This window comes from Strigops habroptila, chromosome 4, assembly GCF_004027225.2.
Source record: "Strigops habroptila isolate Jane chromosome 4, bStrHab1.2.pri, whole genome shotgun sequence".
Classification (NCBI taxonomy): domain Eukaryota; kingdom Metazoa; phylum Chordata; class Aves; order Psittaciformes; family Psittacidae; genus Strigops; species Strigops habroptila.
The window spans coordinates 59,068,178-59,088,210 of record NC_046358.1 but is presented as its reverse complement, the minus strand read 5'-3'; the positions used below and the strand labels follow the sequence as shown (position 1 = coordinate 59,088,210).

General features: G+C 39.6%; 1 protein-coding gene across 2 annotated transcripts in view; it reads right to left on the bottom strand.

Annotated features, from left to right (window-relative positions):
• CD44 (CD44 molecule (Indian blood group)) overlaps positions 1-13,433 on the bottom strand; it is a 55,128-nt gene extending 41,695 nt beyond the window's left edge. For both annotated transcript variants that reach the window (XM_030484603.1, XM_030484604.1), the window contains exon 1: positions 13,267-13,433. In XM_030484603.1, coding sequence (XP_030340463.1) covers positions 13,267-13,333 — 67 coding nt within the window. In that variant the 5' untranslated portion in view covers positions 13,334-13,433. The remainder of the gene's footprint in view (positions 1-13,266) is intronic.
• Between the last annotated feature and the right edge of the window lie 6,600 nt (positions 13,434-20,033).

Sequence of the window (20,033 nt, the reverse complement as noted above, 5' to 3'; positions counted from 1 at the left end):
AGGGGAGAAAGAGAGGGGGTGGCGCTACTAACGAATCAAGCATTCATAGAGTCACTTGAATTGCAAGTAAGTACAAGAAATATGCTTCATTCCTCAGCAGTTGCTGCAGCAAGGGAAAAAAGTCTGCTAATGCATCTTCCAAACCTAGTTTATCTGCTTGGTAACTGTTGCTCTGGTAAACATCCTGAGTGAGCCCATACAGTGTCATCACATACGATAAACTTCCTTGCTGCTGACATTAATATTATTTTTTTTGTAATAGTTTCACCCAGAATGAGCTGAAAGTTTTCAGGCTCCACTAGAACATGGTACAGCTGTGCAGCACCTCAACGGAAAAACTGCAGGCAGTGAAATCATAGATGTGGAATTAGGCAGTTATCAGATACGTACTCCTCAAGACGATGAAAACATAATCATCATTGTTGATACCAGGAAAGCTTTAGACTGTACAATGAGTAGTCTGACCCCAAAGGCTGAGTAACAGGGACTGTGAAGCAAATCAGTTGGGATCAGTTCCATGCAATCCAGGTGAAGAAACATACATGAAACAAAGCTAGTCAATAATAGTTGGAGGCTGATTTTCATTCACTGAAGTCAAATCATTTAGTCACTTGGGATAAAAACAGGTGAGACACCGTGTTGCTTAGCAGGCAGACCGCAGCCTGGAGCTCAAAGGGCCTTATGCCTATTCCCTCCTCTGTCATTTACCCACTAATGTAAGCTGGATAACCCAACTCATCTCTCTCTACCTCTTTAGTCTGCAACTAACCTCCTTAATAAAGCAATTTTAGATTTACTGATAAAGAATGCTCTAAGAGTGAAGAACTATTACATTGTCATTTTATTGTTCTTACAGATTTTATATTCAGCCTCAACCTAAGCTTTGACAAGTCATGCGAAGCCTGATTTAAGTGCTATGACTATTTAGATAAGAAATTAATACAAAATCAGACCTATCAAGTCATAGAATCATAGAATAGTTAGGGTTGGAAAGGACCTTAAGATCATCTAGTTCCAACCCCTCTGACATGGAAGTCCAATTAAATGTCAGATTTTTAATTTTAATTATTTGTTACTCAATAATAATACCAGCTCTGATTTGATTCTATTTTTCACATGATATTCTTTTTGTAAACAATTTCTAGACTAAAAACCTATGCTTTTAATATTTCTTCTTTTCCTCTGAGTTACACAGGGAAACTTCTAATAAGGTTTTTTAATTCTAAACATTTTTTAAGGTTTTTTAATTTAAAAAATCATTTTGTACAATAAATTCATTAAGGAAAAGCAAGAAAGGATCAAAAGTGAAAAAGAGGGAAAAAAAGATGCTGAATAAGTAGAACATTTATTGACTTCAAAAAGGCCACTTAACAAGAAAATGACAGAGAAAGGAACCCCAAGAATCTTTTCAAGGCCTCACAATTCAAGACATGTCAAAGGACAAATAACCCATGCAGACTTCCCAGTAACAAATAACGGCAGGAGAGGACTGCCCAAACAGGAGACATATCAGTACTTATTCCAGACTCAGCTTCCCCAGAATGCAGATGAACTCATTCCCGGTTTCTTTCACAACTCTTCTCCATTTTTTTTTTTTTTTTTTTCCCCAAATGTTTGCAAAAATTGAGATGAAACCAAAGCTTTTTGTAGAAGTTACATGTACAAATTTACACAAAGGTACCTTACAGAAACATAGAATGTAGCACAACATTAACACCTAAATTAGGGATCATCATTGTTAATTGCATATTGATCAAAATATTACCCAATAATCCATTGAATTTGGCCTGCTACAAATCAGACTGGAGAACTGAAACCTCCAATGTAATGCATGACTTAACGGCTTATACTAAATTCACATTTCTTGGATTAAGAAAATAGCTGTAATTTTTTTATGTAACTTTGCAGCTTTAAACATGGATAAAACAGTACTTTTGAATATTTCTGTCTTTTAGCAAAAAAAAAAAAAAAAAAAAAATCAGAATAAGGTATAGTATCATCTGCATTATGAAGGTCTCCAGAATATGGAGAAGTTCTAAGCCCTAAAAAATTGCTCAATGAATGATCAAACCAAAAACAAAAACTGAAGGAAGTTACTTACTGGAAACAATGGCTAGCAAAAAGCAGCTGACTCGCTCTGTGATGTTACACTGAAATCCTGCTTTTGAGTAAGGGATTTTGAGTAAATTCTGCTAACAATGCTGTCTGGTCATTGTTATCCACAACACCTTACAAATAGTGTGTTTTGAAGAGACCTGAAATGCTGGACATGATAGAGAAAGTAAGGAAAAAAACTTGGAAGAAAGCATTCTCTGAAGAACAGATCATGGAAGGAGTCTGAAGGGCTTAATTCACAGGCAATAATAAAAGATGAAAGTTGCCTATTCAACTGTGTGTAGAAAATACTGCAGTTTGGGATATGGAAAGTGTGTTAATATCAATGTGTTCCTCTCCATAAAAACCAAAGTGCCCAGCCACGAGTATATTTTCAATAGACGGATTGGCAACCGTTGTGCTCTTAGGAGCAATTGGGAAGCATACTACACACTACTGAAAAAAATTAAACTCATTAAATGCACATTTCTTTTTTATTTGCTGTATCCCAAACTAGATGTTCAGCTAAATTTCTTTAATAATTCTTATAGTCTTAGTTTTGAATCTTTTCTAACTGGCTTAGTAAAAAGACATGTTTAATAACTAGAGTTTGCAGTTAACATTAGCAAGTACACAATACTGTTGCGATCTCAACTGTAGTGAGAATAATTACATGCCTTGGGTTTAATATATTTTTTCTTATTTAAAAAAAAGAAAAAAAAAGTTTATTTAAACTGAACAATTCCCAAGAGGTAGTGAAGATTCACTTGCATGAGGGAAGAATGGGTAAGAGGCATTGGCAGCGTGGCCTCAATAGTCTGTGAATTCAAATACTATATTAAATTCTACATATATTTAGGTGGTGGAAATATGGAAGGGCAATACACTACTGTTTACATGTAATCATTCTCAAATAGGGAAGCATCGTTGTTTCCCAAAAGTGCTGGAATCATTGTGAAGTCAGTGATTTTGCTGTGATGATCATTGGTTCTAGTAATCTTCTGTTTTAATGAGATACAACTGGATTTATGAAAAGATCCAGAACTAAATTGGTGTTTAAATGGCAAATCACACAATGACCGACCTCAATGCACGTGAGTTTCATGACATTGGAAAGAATCATGATGTCAGATTAACTCTGAGCGAGGGTCAATTCAAGTAGTAAATCAGGACTCAGCCATCTTAAAAATAGAAAATCCTAAACAGGTAATAATGTATCACTAATGAGGCATCACAGGATTCCCCCCAAAAAACTCCCCAAAGAAATTATTTGCATTCTTGAAGCAAAACTCATCAAGTTGTCTGTCAAGTACACCAGACAAAGCAAAAACTTGTCTTTTGTGTCCCATTATTACCATGTATACACAGCACCAATTGAGATTAGTAAGCTTGTAACAGAGCTGAAAAGGAAAGCAAGCCAGTAAAGGACTCTGAAATCAGAAGCAAGCCGCATAACGTACTTGCAAAAAAATAAAAGTGGGAAGTTCTTTAAATCAAGCAGAGATTTCTCTTAGAAACAGCAAAAATAGCTTACACAGAGCGGAACCACTTTTCCAGATGATCTGCTACCAGTCATTTCTATATCAATTCCTGAAACACTGATAATTCATCTGACTCTTAAAATAGTTTGCTCTAGCAGGAGGGGAGATACTGGGATATCTCCCCATATAGCAATCTGTTGACCAAACCAGTAAGTCAAAAAACAAAAGAAAGACTTGTATTATGATTTCAACAAGTTGCTATGACTAACATTATGGATATATATTTGTACCATGTCAAGGGTGGAAAAAAGGTGTTAATATGTTGCCTTACAATTGCTGTGAGTCAACAGTAATATGACTGTGACTGGTGTTGATAAACGGAAATGACCTGAGCACTATGAGTAATAGTCAGATAAGGTATTTGACCAATACTGTTAATAAATTCAGTGCAGGTCTGCAAACAATGGTTTGTAAAGGTGTTCCAAAAAATTAGGAAACTTTTCTTACATGGGTTGTCCAGCTGAGAGGTTGCATAGCCTCTGTGTTAGATTACCAAACACTTAGCAACTGAAGAGAGTTTCCTGAGTTTTCTGCATCTTCCCAGTCCTCTGTACTCTTGTTCACTTCTGCACCAGTCCTTGCACAAAGACTTCTTTTTTCTTATGAAAAATAATAATAATAATGCTTACTTCAGCTGAAACAGCCCTTTATGCGAAATCATAGGTGCTTTCTGAAATTGAAGTGAAAGAGGTACTAACCATGTTGATTAGACCAGGCGAGGACTTAGGAGAATATGTTCTTTTGACCTCTACATTGCTGGGTGACTTCTTTTGCTTTCTCTCCATTTCCCTACCTGTGAGGTGGGGATAAAAATCACTGAATTCCAAAGGGCTACAAAAAACCCCTGCTATAAGCATATTTGTCACTTCACTTCTTTCTCACTAGCTGGAATCATTTTTATACCTTCAAACATTTCTAAAAAAAAATCTTTAAATTTTTTCTGAGGCAAGTCATAAAGACAGGAAAGAAGCTTCTCTCTAGGCAGTCACTGAAGGAAGGTGTCTCATATGGTCACAGTATCTGCCTGTTATTGCTTCTTAATACAAGTATTGTGAATTGGGTAGCTGCCTGTCTAAAACGTACTGTGCCCATTCAGTGGTGAACTCAAACCACCAAGTATCTACTCTCTGTAGGCTATACAATGATTTTGTTACACTCTGGAAAAGAGGAGTTTAAAAGTTTAGACCTCAGTAGGAGATTTCAGGATAAGTACTTTTACTTTCTGTGCTAAAAGAGTTTTTGCTCCTCCTAAGAGTGCAAAGTGACTCTTGCGAGTGCAATGTAAGAATGATGTTTGCTTAACACCAATCTTCTGAAGTCACTGGATGCTCCTGCCCTATTTGCCTGATGTTGAATACAGTGACAATAAGTCAGCTGCCAACACAGTAGGCTGAAATCAAAACAAAATCATTAAAAATATTAATGCGAATTTTCTTGTCATTACAATCTTCTAAGGCCAGTCTGTTGGAAGAACTTGGTCTCTACATTTCATTTTGTCTGAGAATGACTAGGCTGCTGAGCAGAAGTTTTACTGGATAAAATATAACCTTCTATCACAGACAAAGGCTGACAAGAGTCTATCAGATTTATTGGACAGCTTTGGCCAGATGTCCCAGAGAGACCTCCCCATGCATTGCTGCATCCAGCTCTGGAGCCCCTAACAAAAGAGGGATGTGGAGCTCTTGGAGGGAGTCCATTGGAGGCCACAAAGATGCTCTGAGGGCTGGAGCACCTCTGCTCTAGAGACAGACTGAGAGAGCTGGGCTTGGTCAGCCTGGAGAAGAGAAGGCCCCGGGGGAACCTTAAAGCAGCTTCCAGTGCCTAAAGGGCCAACAAGAAATCTGGAGAGAGGTTTTTGACAAGGGCCTTTAGGGACAGGACAAGGGGGAATGGCTTTAAACTGTCAGAGGGGAGGCTTAGATGAGACATTCGGAAGTTCTTCCCCGTGAGGGTGGAGAGACACTGGCACAGGTTGCCCAGAGAAGCTGTGGCTGCCCCATCCCTGGCAGTGTTCAAGGCCAGGTTGGACGGGGCTTGGAGCAACCTGGTCTAGTGGAAGGTGTCCCTGGCTGTGGCAGGGGGTTGGAACTGGATGAGCTTTAAGGTGCCTTCCAACCCAAACCATTCTGTGATTCTATGAAAACAATGAGTGTGAGAAACAAAAAAAGTTGTTCAAAAGAAGACATGGCCTTTTAAAAGATATTCCTGGATACCATCTGCTTACATATAGTTGGTTCAGTGACACTCAAACTTGTCTGGAGTTGTAATGTTCTGGCCAATGGTCTTCTGGCATCATGACCAGGTGGATCATCTTTGGGTTAGAGATGGTAGCTCCTCCGCTGACTTGCTTGGTCAATTTATGTCTCTTATCACCCCGCTTTCAGAGTGCAAAGCCTTTATGTACAAATGCCTCCAAGATCTCAAGATAGCTGATAATTATCACTAGGAAGTATTGCTTCAGAGGATAAACTTGACTAAATGTAAGACATTATTCTTCAGTTGATAATGACATAAATTTTTAAGTTCTTGAAGTGTTAATTTTGACAGTAGAACAAAAGATTTAAGTCAGTTCTCATTTGCCAAACAGCTTCAAACATCATAAAAAGGTAAGTCTTGAATAAGAATAGCTTTTAAGAAAACTATACTTCACATTTGCTGTGGTTTAACAGGAGCCATGTGTTATTGAATTGAAAATAGATGCCAGTCTTCAGCCTGTGTATAAATAGCACACACACAAGGAAACAGGATAAAATGGTCAGAGCAACAAAGAAAAGTTTTATCTGATTTTTATACCACTAATGGAGAAATTGATTTGAACAGAATACATATTATTTCACTTCCATGTTCTAAATGTTCCTACATGTCAAACTTATGCATAAGCAATATACAGGAACAGAGAACAAACCCCTACATTTATAAATATAAAGACTCGTTAGCACAAGAGGGTTTTTTGTACATTTGCATGCCTGAGTGAATGATGGAAAAGGAAAGGAGATGTAAATTAATGGAGGACACCTAATCAAGAAGGAGTAGGAAGAATAAGGAAGTGAGCGAAAGCAAAACATTGAGATGAGTTCAGGCCTCACCCTTGGTGTCTTCATCATTAATGAATCATGTATCTTTATAATTGGCAAATACTACTTTCCCTGGAACCTGCTCAGTTAACTATTCCATATTCCTTCTGCAGAAGCCTCACCAGAGCACCATGCTGGAGTTGGGAAGACCTGGCTGCCCCTCCCAGCAATGTACTATATCTCTCAGTGCTTTACTCTCCTCATTCTGTGATAGGAATACTCCATCTTCTCTATAAGATGTGCATTGGCTGATGGCAAAGAGTAGGTAGGTAAACAACTAATCACGACCATCACAATCACCAGACTATTGCATTTACATGTGATAGAAAGAGCAGCTGCCAGCTTGCTTAGTCTGTTTTAAGTGGGCATGGGGGCTTCAGTCATGCTGCTCCAGCAAGTGTGATACCAATCCCTTGCTGATAAGCCTCCCTGATACAATGGCAAGATACTTTCTCTCAGTGAGGCTGCCAATTTAAGGCTGGTGCTTGACTTTTAGACCCAGATTTGGATAGCAGAGCTCATTCGCATCTGCCCTGGGTGGCCACAGACCATACGCTGAGTTCTAGTTAGCCTTTCACTTCTGTATGGGAACGCTGCAAGAAACTATTCTTCACATCTACACACACGTACCACACCCTACTTCTTTACAGACACCTATCCATTAACAAAAATAACAATAAAAAAAACCCCTAGGGAAATATGCTTCTGAGAACCTGATTTGCTAACACGCTGCCACTGTGAGACGTATATAATCAACATGGGCTATGTCACAACAGATTTTTTTTTTACTATTGTATGTTCTGTCTAGGGCAGCTTCTTATTTCCAAAAGCAGGTATTTAATAAAACAGATATTAACTGTGCAGTACATGATCACTGGCTAATGCCCTTTTCCTAGGCAGCTGTCAGCCTGTACCCTGGCAACCTCTTTTATAACAATCTCACATTGCTTTTGGAACAGATTCATTAGCAGAAACAGAGACAGAAGTTTTACCACAGCTGCTGCGTGTCTGATTTTTCCCCCTCTTTTTTTTTCTTTGCAAAGACACAACAGAGTCTCTTAGAGCTTTTGGCTACTGAGCCCGGCTCAGTCATCAACAGAAGAAAAAAGTGAAGCCATGTATTTTTCAAAGTGCAAATGTAAGCAAAATTCAGGTCTCCTCTGTGATTTTTGCTTTGAATTGGCATAGCTGCTTGATCTTCTGTGTTAGCAATTGCTAACACTGTGGATTATTCTTCAACTCCTTTCTGTTGTTTTGGGTTTTTTTTTTTTTCTTTTTTTAATGTTTCACAGTATGAGGGTTGAAGGTTATTGTACTGAAATAAGATTGCTGCATTGTATAATGCAGCCAGTGTTGTCATGCAGAGGAACTGGAAAGTCCCAAAGCCAGCGTGTACAAAAGAGAATTCAATTATGTTCTTAATTGTAGGCACAGACTCCAAAAATGACTGCAGGTTTCGTTAGGCAGAAAACAGTCACGGAGGTTTGAACTTTAAATTGCAATTAGCTGAACTCTCAGGCTGGTTGAAAAGATTCTCCAAGGAAAACCCCTCTTTCTCTCAGCTGCCATTTCACATTATGGCCCGCAAACTCATTCATATGACAAGCTGCTCTGTCGTCTCTTGGGCTGGATGAGCTTTGAGTAAGGGAGGAAAATCACAGCCAGCTGCTACTGATATTGCTGCTGATGCAACTGTAGGGAGGCCTGTGATTTGGCAGGGAGGAAACTGATAAACATTCAGGACTGACACAATCTTCTCTGCACCAGTATTACCAACAGCCATAATGGTCACTGATAATTACAGTGTCTGATGGCTTCGAAATGATTATTACCTCCCAGGGAGTGAGAAACAACTGCATGCTAACAGCTGATGAACTTCTGGTCTAGTCTGGAGAATCACTAGCAGCTACTCCAAACTGGCTTCGCACCAACAGTTGTCGATAACCCACAGAGAACGGTCCAAACTACTAGACATATCACAAAGAAACCCTTACAGATAAAGCAAAGAACAAAATAGACTGGGGATCTGGGTTTAACTTGGTAGTAACCATGATATAAGTATCAGAGACATGACATTGGAACAGGTTGCCCAGAGAATCTGTGGCTGCCCCATCCCTGGCAGTGTTCAAGGCCAGGTTGGATGGGGCTTGGAGCAACCTGGTCTAGTGAAAGGTGTCCCTGCCCATGGCAGAAGGTTGGAACTGGATGAACTTTAAGGTGCCTTCCAACCCAAACCATTCTGTGATTCTATGAAATCCAGCCTCTGCATTGCTCCTCTCGCTCTACTGGCCTTCGATTGGAAGTTTGAACTTCTCTAGTCTAAGAAATCAATTTAGTGGTGAAAAATGAAATTTGATAAAGCATGCTCTCAGTTACCAGCAGATGCCAAAATATCGTGTGTTTTGAACACCATGAATTGTTCCAGTACAATGTTGTATTGTTTTCAAAGTAGGCAAGATTCCTGCTGTGGGTAATGTTTGTTTCACGATTATTCTGTGAGGTTTCAATTCACAGGTAACTACATACTTTTAGTCTTGGTCCTGGAAAAAGCAGCTTTAGAGGACAGTTTGGCAGAACATCCTCCCTCGCTCTCTCACATAGAGTTCTCTTTCAAAAAAATTATCAATGTTTTGTAAATAATGGAATACATGTCATGTGAAGTTGAGAATTATCATCTTCTATGTAGTCTGTATATTCAAACACTTACCCATTAATGCAGGAACAGAAATGCGAGACAAGATGACTAGAGTGCAAATGGAGACACTTTCTTACAGCATCTCTGGAATTATGGAATAAGTTCTTGGCCTAACTTATCCTCTCCTTATATAAGAAGTTCTACATAATTTTCCCCCTGCTTTTCTACTAGTAGAATCAGAACTAAAATTATCCCTTTACCAAAGAAAAACCAGAGTTACCAGAGGTTTTTTACTCTGTCTGACTACCTGATTGTAGCACAATCACTAATATCCAAACTGTCCTTTAAAGATGTTCATCTAGTCTGTCCTTATCTAATCTGTCTTTAAAAACAGTGTCTGTTAGCAACCTATTTTCAAACCTAATTACTGCTGCTGTCTAGCCACTCCCTCTGAATGCCATCTCTTCTCTGGCAAGAACATTGCCGTCTTGCATTGTTTGCCCTTTGCTTTTTAATTAACCCATATCCCACAGAGCTCACCAGAGCTTCTTCCTCTGTCACGTCAGCAATGCAGTTTTTACTTTTTCTAATTTTTCACATATGTGTAGGCTCCACTATTATTATACGTTGATTTGATTGCTGCTATCTTCTTCAATTTTATTTATTCCTTATTTATTTTCCCCTGTTCCTGACAGTTACTATCTAAATTAGTGGAAATGTCTGCAGAGGTTTACACTAGTTCCTTGCTTGGATGCATTTCAGATTTCTTCTCTAACTTAAATTCTTCAAGACTTCATTCTGTCTATATAACCAATTTTAGTTGCTTCTTGCAATCCACCATGCTCCTTGCCATACACCAAACATCCCTTTGAGATCTGTATTTTTCCTCACTACAGTTTCCCGTTCTCTTCTGTAAGTTCTTTAATTTGAAATGGCAGTTGTCCTTCACTGAAAGCATTTTATTAGCCCTTCATGAAATTCTTGAGAACCTATCTTTTCTACAACTATTTTAGCAGTACTTAGCTCATGATTCTCTCTGCTGTTCCTACCTGCCTACGAGCATCTCAGGACATTTCATTCTGCAGGAACATTCTGGCTACAGTAGAACCTCATGCATGATTAGCTCCTGGGCGAATAACTGCAAAATTAATACTTCAAGTCCTGGCCTATAAAAATCATATGTCTTCCTTTCCGTGTTCTGAAAAGAAAGACGCACCAGATGTGGAGGAACATTTCATTTAACCTTGGCTAGAGCTATCAGTGGTTTTAAAAGCATTTAGTTTTAGAAGTTTTTCCTTAATTGTATGATGATATCTAAGCCTTTCTCTGACTTCCTCTTTTCAAGGTAATGGTTCTGCTTTGTGGTGAACACCAGTAACTGAAGAATCAACACACATTTCTCCAAAGACTGCAAGACAGGCCTCTGCTATGTTTTGTTGGTTCTTTGAGGATTCAAGGTATTTCAAGGGCAGGCACATAACCTTTCCATTAAACAATGATGATGGAAGTTCAGGTGAACTTTAATAAAGTCTAGTTACTTTGCAGCTTTGGGAAAATAGCCAAGATACACACAGTAAGGACTAAGTGAAAATAAACTAACAAAAAAACTCCTTCAAACTGCTTTATTTACCAATTTACACTATGAATGTGTAAGCCAAGAGGCAGGCAAGTCCCTTCCTTTGTGACTGACTGATAGCTATAATAGCCCTGACTTAAAAGTCTTACCTCGTGCTAAGATCCTGGCAACCTTTCCTGTGCTAATATCTAAGCCTCTTCCTCCCACTGGTGGACTCATTCTCCCTCTTTTCATTCCGTCTTTACTACTACTTCTATTCCAGCTTCTTCCAGTTCGGGGGGGCAAAATTCTACGATTCACTTCTAGTCAATCAAGGAAAATTTCAAAAGAAATATTTTTACAACTCATAATGCTCACAGGAAATCTCCCCCAGAATCATCATTAACCAAGATGTCAGCATTTATATCCTCCTGGATCTACACTCCCTAAACAACAAGGGTCACATCAATAGCTTGAGTACACCTCACTCATGTCACTGACAGTATGGTCACAACAGTACAGAACTCATGATGAACAAGTTTTTCAACTGTTCTCTATATTTCATCTTTTCTTTTGTAATCACATTAACAGTAATTCCAGGTCCTTTCTAATTTTGCAAAATTCTGCACTAAAAGAATCAAAATTCTAGTTCAGGAGCAGATCTGAATTTTGCCTTCAAGCCAGCTGTTTCCTGACAGCAATAGCCACTACTCCACAGCAAAGTCACTGGTTTAAGAAAGAAAATAAAACCACTATAAAATGTGCTTCTGAAGTCATTACTGACTACAAAGTCATGCTGGAATGTACTGCATACCAACCAAAACATATTGTAGCTATAGTCTAATACCTTGCTAAACCACTAAAGAAACTTCCCTGTGGGGCACATGTGAAGTTTGACATACTTTTTGTAACTATGCTGAAGAGTAAATGATGGGATTTTCTGCTATGCCTCACTGTAAAAATGCGTTACTCCCAGAGTCAGGGCAGACCAGGCTTCTTTAGGACACTCCTGGCAGCTCTTGAGAGGGGAAATCAGTTGAGCAGGCGGTAACCAAATAATTATAATACTCATACAGCATACAGACTTGGACCAAAGCCAAGGTTTTAAACACATCTCAGACTTACTTTATTTGCCCACAGTACCCCTGCCCTTTCTCTAAGGCTTTATCCGTATACCTGATTTTAGCGAGAGTATTTTGGTACAACAGACAGACAATTTTTGAAAGAAAAGCAGTGAGGGTGCTTCAGCTACCACAGATGCGCTGGGAGCTGTTCAACACACCCATTCACAGCCCGGCAGTGCTGCAACCATTCCAGAAGTATCCACTGCTACTCAAACGAATGCTACTCAAATATATTTACTATACACACACACACACACAGAGCCCTTGGGTGACAATGGCCATGAAAAATGTATTTTGTTAGACTCCTGGCACCGATGAGTAGAAAAATAATGTAGAAGAGTAATTGTTATCCCTAACCACAAAATGCCTCAAGGCGGTTGCTGTCACAGGGAGAGTCTGTTAAAAGCATGGCCATTTCCCTCAAACATGGTTGAGACTGCACCATGTGAAATTTCAAAAGCATTTCGTCATTTTGGACATACATCCCATTCTCCACCCACCCCCCCCTTAATGTTTCTTTTTAAATACAAGTATTTGAAGCAGATAATCAAGCCACAGAAAGTTAATCGATAAACAACTGAATTTTGCAGTGACTTCTAACCCTCTTTGTTCCAAAATCTCGTTAGTCAACTCCAATGAAACTGTAGGAAGTCAGAAACAAGCATCCTTGCCATAAAAGCTCTCCAAATTTCGGTCACAGATCACTGCAGTTCTGTTTCTGTTCAGCAAGGCTGTGTCCAAATGCAGTACAGATTAACTGTTGGTTCAGCCCATGTAAACTCAAGAATGCGCTTCTTGTATGCTGGGGGGGAGAAGCGGGGGTTATGTGTCCATCCCCATTCATCACAACCTCATCCCCACCCCCCTTCTCTACTGTCTGAGACAGAGCTGGGAGAGCAAACTAAATGTGTAACCGCAGTCACGCTGTCAAACGGAGGTTTACCAGAGCTGTTCTAAATTCACTGATGTACTTCTGTGCTTAGTTTAAACTTAACTTTAATGATCTGAAATTCACTTTTTATAGATCTGGAATCGCCCTTTACAAGCAGTACATAGCTTTCTGAGGTTGTTACAGACCAGCACAGCTGAAGCTACAGTTCTAAAGCCTCTCTCATAACTCTTACAAATAATAAAACTTTATACAGATGCAAGAAAGTTGTTAGCTATCTAGCAGAAAAACTCTTGCTGTCAGAAATACAAACTTATTAGCAACCATAAGTGTTTTAATTCATGAAAAACTTACGTGTTTCTGTCAGACAAAGCTTCAGCAAACATAATCCAAAAGTTGCCCATAAGGAGAAACTGGCCATTGTTTTCTCAGAGCTGTTCTGCAAAAACCAGAGATCCTTGCAAGCTGCGCAAGGAAGAAAAGCCCCGACGCTCGCTGAGCCGGCAGTCAATGAGTCTGAAGTTTGCTGCACTTTTTATTCTGATTCAAAGGAACTGAAGTAATGACATAACTGGGAGGGGGAGCTCCATCAAAAGTCACACCCATATTGCAAAAAATGGGTGTGACTTCAACCCAGCAGTGGAAGAAGGAGGCGTAGGAGGAGAGCCAATAGTGACTAAGCAGCCGCACTGGAGTTTTAAAGAGGCACTAAGCCTCCTTGTCTTACACAAGTAGAGTCAGAAGTTATACTTATTGCGCTTGCAGGAAAACTTGTGTAATCTCTTGTGACTTAGCTCAGAAAGGCACTGCTTCTTATAAGCTTCCCCTCTTGCATCTTAAAATCTCCTCATTATTGCAAACTAGGTGAATGTAAAGCACTAAAGTTTCTAAAGCCCAACAAAGCATCTAAAACTGACTGGACGTTTCCCCAAAATATTGCTTCTTTTGTCCCATCTCATTGTTTTCTGTTTTTTGCTGTTTAATTTAGAGCAAGCAAAATGCTTGCTCTACAGTGAACCATTTTAAAATGTATATCCTCCTTCCCTGGAGGATAAACTGCTTAAGATAAATCAAGGCAGTTGAGTCTCCCACAGCCCATTCTGCCCTTGGCTTCTCTGCACATGCTGCTCCAACAAAAGTGGTAATGCCAGTGTCAGCAGTGACACTGAGGACTAAGGCTGGTATTTTACTGTATTGATGGTATAAGGTAGAGAAGGAATTACTCCTCCGATTCCCGATTCACAAAGCAGAGAAACAGGATGAGAATGTACAGCAGTCTTTGACATTCAAACAGGGTGTCAGTTCCCAAGGGGCATATGTTCATTGTGGTGCAGGGTTTTGTGTGACTTTAGATGCTACATAAAATCCCTGGTGAAAACCTCAAAGCCTGTTAGGCAAGCGAAAGTCACACCTGTTGTGTGCCTTAGTCATTTCTTGCAGTGTCTCCGCATGCAGGCCTCTCTACAGAGCTGCAGAGCTGTGACAGTGGTTTGTGTGCCGTGGAATGGTCGAGGATCACCAAAGGCAGTACATCTCACCTTTAACAACCAGCATGTGGCAATGACTGGCAGCAGGTAATACCTCGATTTCAGTTTCCCTCGGCAAATTTGAAATGAGTAGTTCTATATCAGATTACCATTTTGTTGATCCTCCCACTTGAAAGAATTTTCTCATTAATTTTTAATCTCTGTTAACACAAACAATGGAAAAATACAGACAGGTCTTTCCAGCCACTGGCACAAGAACTTTACAAAGAGGTTTTCAGGACTTTGCCTTTTCTTTAACTCTTAACTTAGAGATGTCTGGCTATCCTTTCCTCAATCAGCCAGATTTTTAGCAACAGGTTCCAACAGGCTTTTCCTACAGGTCTGGGATATCTGATGGGACAAGGTTAAAGTAAAAATATTTCCTTTTTATTAAGAAGCTAACAACTTTGAAGTTACAGATAAAACATGTTTTATTTAGTGAATACGCTAGTTTTTCTTTTGAAACAAGTGGCTTTGAAAGAAAGGAAAAAACCATCTCCTATACATCTTGATGTTAGCAGTAGAGGACATGAAACAGTTCTGCCAATACCCGTATGCTTATAGCTATAGATATATTGGCATTGAAATATATGAATGAAATTTAGTGATATTTAAAAAGCTAGTGCACAGTTCATGCATGTTTTAAGTTCAATAAGCATATCCTTTTCTTCAATTGCTAAATTACTTTTAAAATTCACCCCTACGGATGAAACAAAAGAATAGGACATTTCATTAAAATTTGAGTCTTATTTCCTTAACGAACATAAAATCCCTCTCTATTAATGTCCTGTATTCTGAATTATATGGAATGAAGAAATGGAAATATGTTTTCTTTGGCACAGGTAAACGGAGAATAATATCCATTTCTGGGATGTGGGCAAGTGTGACAGAGGCCAAAGTCTGATTTTACCAGGAGTGGAAAATCCTAGTCATTTCATGGTCTGAAGTTTCTAAATCTAGCCCTTCTGACACCAGCTTATGAACAGGTTGTTTTCTCAATACTGAACATTGTTTGGTATACTTCTTTTCAGTACTTCTGCTTATGCTTGGTGGGGGTGGGTGGTATTCCGCTTTGGAAAGACTTTCTTTCATGTTGTCCTATACACGTGGACTAAGATCAAGTATGTTTAGAGCAGGGGAATGGATGTGCTAATACCTAATGTAAAAGGAAGACAGATGTTTACAAGAAAAATAGTCCATCACGGTTCATCATTTCCTGGGATAAAACATGGAAGTAATTAATGAAATATATGCATATAACATGTAAGTTTGTCCATTTCACATGCCACCTGCCTGCTTACACACCAGCCTAGGACACTGTCATGGCTTAACCCCAGCAAGCAACTAAATACCACGCGCACCTTGGTTGCCACCAGCAGTGGGATGGGGAGGAGAATTGGAAAAAGGTAAAACCCATGAGTTAAAAACATTTTAATATTTGAAATAAAGTAAAACATAACAACAACACTAGTGAAAGGGGGTAAGGAGTGTGAGAGAGAGGAATAAACCCCAAGAAACAAGTGATGCACAGTACAATTGCTCATCAGCCAAGCAGTGATCTGCCCCCCAGCCAACTCCCGCTGGTTTATACACTGGGCATGACGTGCTGTGGTATGGAATACCCCTTTGGCTAGTTTGGGTCAGGTGTCCTGTCTCTGCTTCCTCCTGGCTTACTGTGTCCCTGCTCACTGGCAGAGCATGAGACTGAAAAGTCCTTGATCAGGTTAAGTGCTACAACTAAAGCATCGGTGTGTTATCAGCGTTGTTCTCAGGCTGAAGCCAAAACAGAGCACTGCACCAGCTACTAAGAAGAAAATTAACTCTACTCCAGCCGAAACCAGGACAGACACACACTTGCATTCCAACACTCTGAGCACTTCAAAGAGCTGGCATTAACAAATAAATAAAAAAAGCTGACAAAAGTATTTCCTTCTTTCCCACCCAAACATGGCATTTCTCCCCTAAAAGATGTTGGCCTGAGGTAGGCAGCAGTCCAAATTTAGTCTGGGTGCAAGACCTGATGCTACCCAGGAAACTAGCCAAAGGAGATGTACAGCTCTGGGAAAAGTTTTTTTTGTTTGTTTGTTTGTTTTGGAGGTTTCCTTGTGAGAAATACAGAACTTTTCCTTTAACTTGGGTTAATCTTAGTCTATAGGAACACAAAAACCCTAAAGCAAATCTTCAGCTGATGAAATGCAGCAGAGCAATGCTTTAAGTTGAGCCTACCCGTCTATTCCCATTATGGATTTGTTTCCATGACCTGACTGTTAACAACACAAATCACAGTTAAATGTTTGAGCATTTGTAATTTTCTTACTCCCTTGGCAACAAGCAGTTAAATTACGGTTACTAGAAATTTGTAATAAATGGTACCAAATAAATTAAGTTTTCAAAAGAGAACAAAACAATACAACTAAAAATGATAAACCTCCAGCGTTTAAAAGAATGTTTTCCTGTGAAGCCTTTGACATAGCGGGTACTGAAACTATGATGGTGCAATATAATACAGGAACACCAAAATAACTCATTTGTGATTTTATCACATGAATGAATTGTAGCCAGCACCAATTAATTTTGATAAAAATCCTATTAGGGAGTACACATGTTGGAGCCCTAGAAAAGGAACATGCATGGCTTACAGCAATATAAAGAGATGTTTTTGTGGGAATCCCCATAGAGGATGAAATTCTGGCCTAGATGAAGTCAAAGGCAGAAATGCCACCGAATTCACTGGGACTGCCTCTCCCTATAATGTTTATTTATTTGGATTTTGTTATGTGGACAGACCAGAAGGTGAACATACCTGAAATTATGATGAAAAAAATGACACCAATAGAGATTGGTTTCGCTATCAATTGAGAACAACTGAAAGGGTGGAAGAATGAAATTTTTTTTCTGTCAAATTAGCTGGCATTTCTATTGTATACCAAACGAACAAACAAACCCGAACAAACAAACCCAAACAAACAAACAAGCAAAAAACCAAACCACAGAAACTTTAAAAACCAAGCTCTTAATTTGAAAACATCCCCCCTTATCAGCAGAAACCCTTTTTAAATATATATATATTTAAAAAATCCTTTTCTGAAAGTGAAAATTTCAAGCTTGTTATGGGAAGTTGAAGAAAATAAGTCTTGCTTAATATAAAAAGCACAAATCTCATTAGGTGATGCTGGTCATGGCAGCATGCATTCTGCATATTCTACCGCTGGTCTGTGAGACTAGCTGGAAGTCAGATTTGGGGAAGGAGGGAGGATTTTATACCCATTTAACTGTAATCTCACAAAGATATAGTATTTTTAATAAGATTTCCTCCTGTGTCTCTAGACTGCAACCTTGTTTCCTGCATTTCAGACCAGATTTAATTTCCATGATTAACCCTGAAACCAGGTTTTGTAATGGAAACAGCTGTAGTAAATCAGTGTAGCAAATCCTATACTGCCCACTTTTCTAGGGCACTGAGTGCTAGTGGGAAGGCATAAGAAGAGCCCGTGCTGGTTCAAGCCAGAAAAGCTACTCTTTTGGCTGGAGGGCAAAGCACTCCCTTGGGAAGTTGGGCACCCGGTTCTTCTCCCATCAACCTTTTGTTCCTAGATGTAATTTACAGCCTGCGTCCTGCAGAGAGTTAGGAAGATGAACAATGGCTCCTAGTTGTTTACTTCTGAAAAAGGCAGCAGCCGAGATTGCCACCTACCATGTGGATTCATCAGCCTGTTTTACTGGTTTGCCCTAGATCCCTAAACAATTCACTAATCCAATACAGGCAAGAATCTTAGCAGCCAGAATCGCTCAAGGAGACCACAAGAAATCCTTCACAGTTTCTCCTGCAGCAGACCATGCGGCCCCAACAGCTTTCTTGTTCCTAGCACCTTCCCAAAGTACTCAGTTCCCAGCTGACTCCTGGGGCTTCCAGCAGAACACAGGCAAGAAATAAGCACCAGTCCCCACTGACAACTTTCACACCACTGTACCCAGTTAGGTATTACACGCTGTCAAAGATGGGGCAGGAAACCTGCACACAGCAGCTGCCACCAGATGTCCAAGCATGCAGCACAGACATGCTGAACACATTAGTGACTAATTGCACCACAAGCAGCTGTGTAGAGAGGGTTGAGGGGTGGGAGGAGTACACGGGGAGCTGAGGAGAGGAGGGAAGACCTTTGCTTGGTAGGTGGTTTCAGTCCATCCATGCCCCTGGTCGGTCCTCCCAGCACACCCCACACAACAAGAACCTGGGAACTGAAGTATCAGAGCATGAGCTGCCATCTTCATGTGAAGCATTCTGTATTCACACTTTTCTTTCTTTCGTTTGCAGTTAAACAATAGGTTAATCAAGCTTGTAGCAGGCCATCTCCAGGATGTGCTCTCTCGTCTCCCTCACTTCTCCTCCCCACTGTCTTTCCATAAAACCACAGAATCATTTCCATTCTCTTCCTTTTGATTTTGCTTCTTGACTTTTACCTTGACTTCTTCTCTCATCTCCACCCATTTCTTCTTTTTCTTAGTCCCTCTTCTTTCTCATCCACTCTCCCCTCTATGCAGCATGTTGGATTAATTAAATCAAACATTTAAAGTTCCAGAAGAGCAGAGGAGCTTTACAAAATGCAAACATTCATACGACTCAGGAAACACTTGATATTTGCATAAGCAAACTGTTAACTGTACCTATAGATAAATCCTTAGGGGCTTTTATGCCTCTTATGGACCTGACCAGAGCTGTTCAGAGTCAAGGGAAGTTTTCTATTGATTTTGAGTCAATCCAGCTGTGAAAAGTATTTGATTTAGTCCCAGTGTCTGTGTTATGATAACTCTGCCTACTGCATTACGCTTCTCCCCACGTGTGTATATATATATAGATATATATGTATATAATCTGAGAGGGCAGAGGGATTATATCAGATTTATAGCCACTGATAAAATATTTTCCTATCTAAAGAAAGTGAAAACCAAATTTTAATTGAATTTATTCATGGAACAATTTCTGTTCACACCAGGTCTGTTTGTGCCAGTCTTGCCATAGCCACATATAACATAGCCACATTTAGGCTGTGCCCTACACATAGCTGTGTGGGAATGAATTGTTAAGCCTGCCTTTTCCAGTTACAAAGAGCACTAAAACCAGACCCGATCTGTATATAAACAGAAACTTACTGAATTTCAGCGGTGTCCTTGTTGGTTAGTTTATGAACCCTGTGAAAGGTGGAAGGGAAGGAAAAGTATCCTAATTTTAGACCGTAATAGGCATGTTTGTTTTCAGAGACAAAGATAATGGCTGGTTCCAGTCTGGAGGGAAGGTGCAGGTGCGTGCACATCATACAATGAAGAGGGTGAGGAGGCTGAAAGGCTAGGTTTTGGACTGCTAAACTTACTGTGTAAATTACACACCAAGCAGTCCACCTCTCTTATACGGCTTTGGGTAATGCATTGCTACAGCAGTAGCATCTTCTTCTTCAAATAAGCAGTCCTTTTGCTTTGTTGGATGTGCAGACATCAGCAGCCACCATCATTTCCCTTTCCCCAAACCCCCCAAAATGTTTTTAAACCCTGTTACTTCTTCAGGTTAAACATATTCAGGAATCATAAAAATCAAGGAAC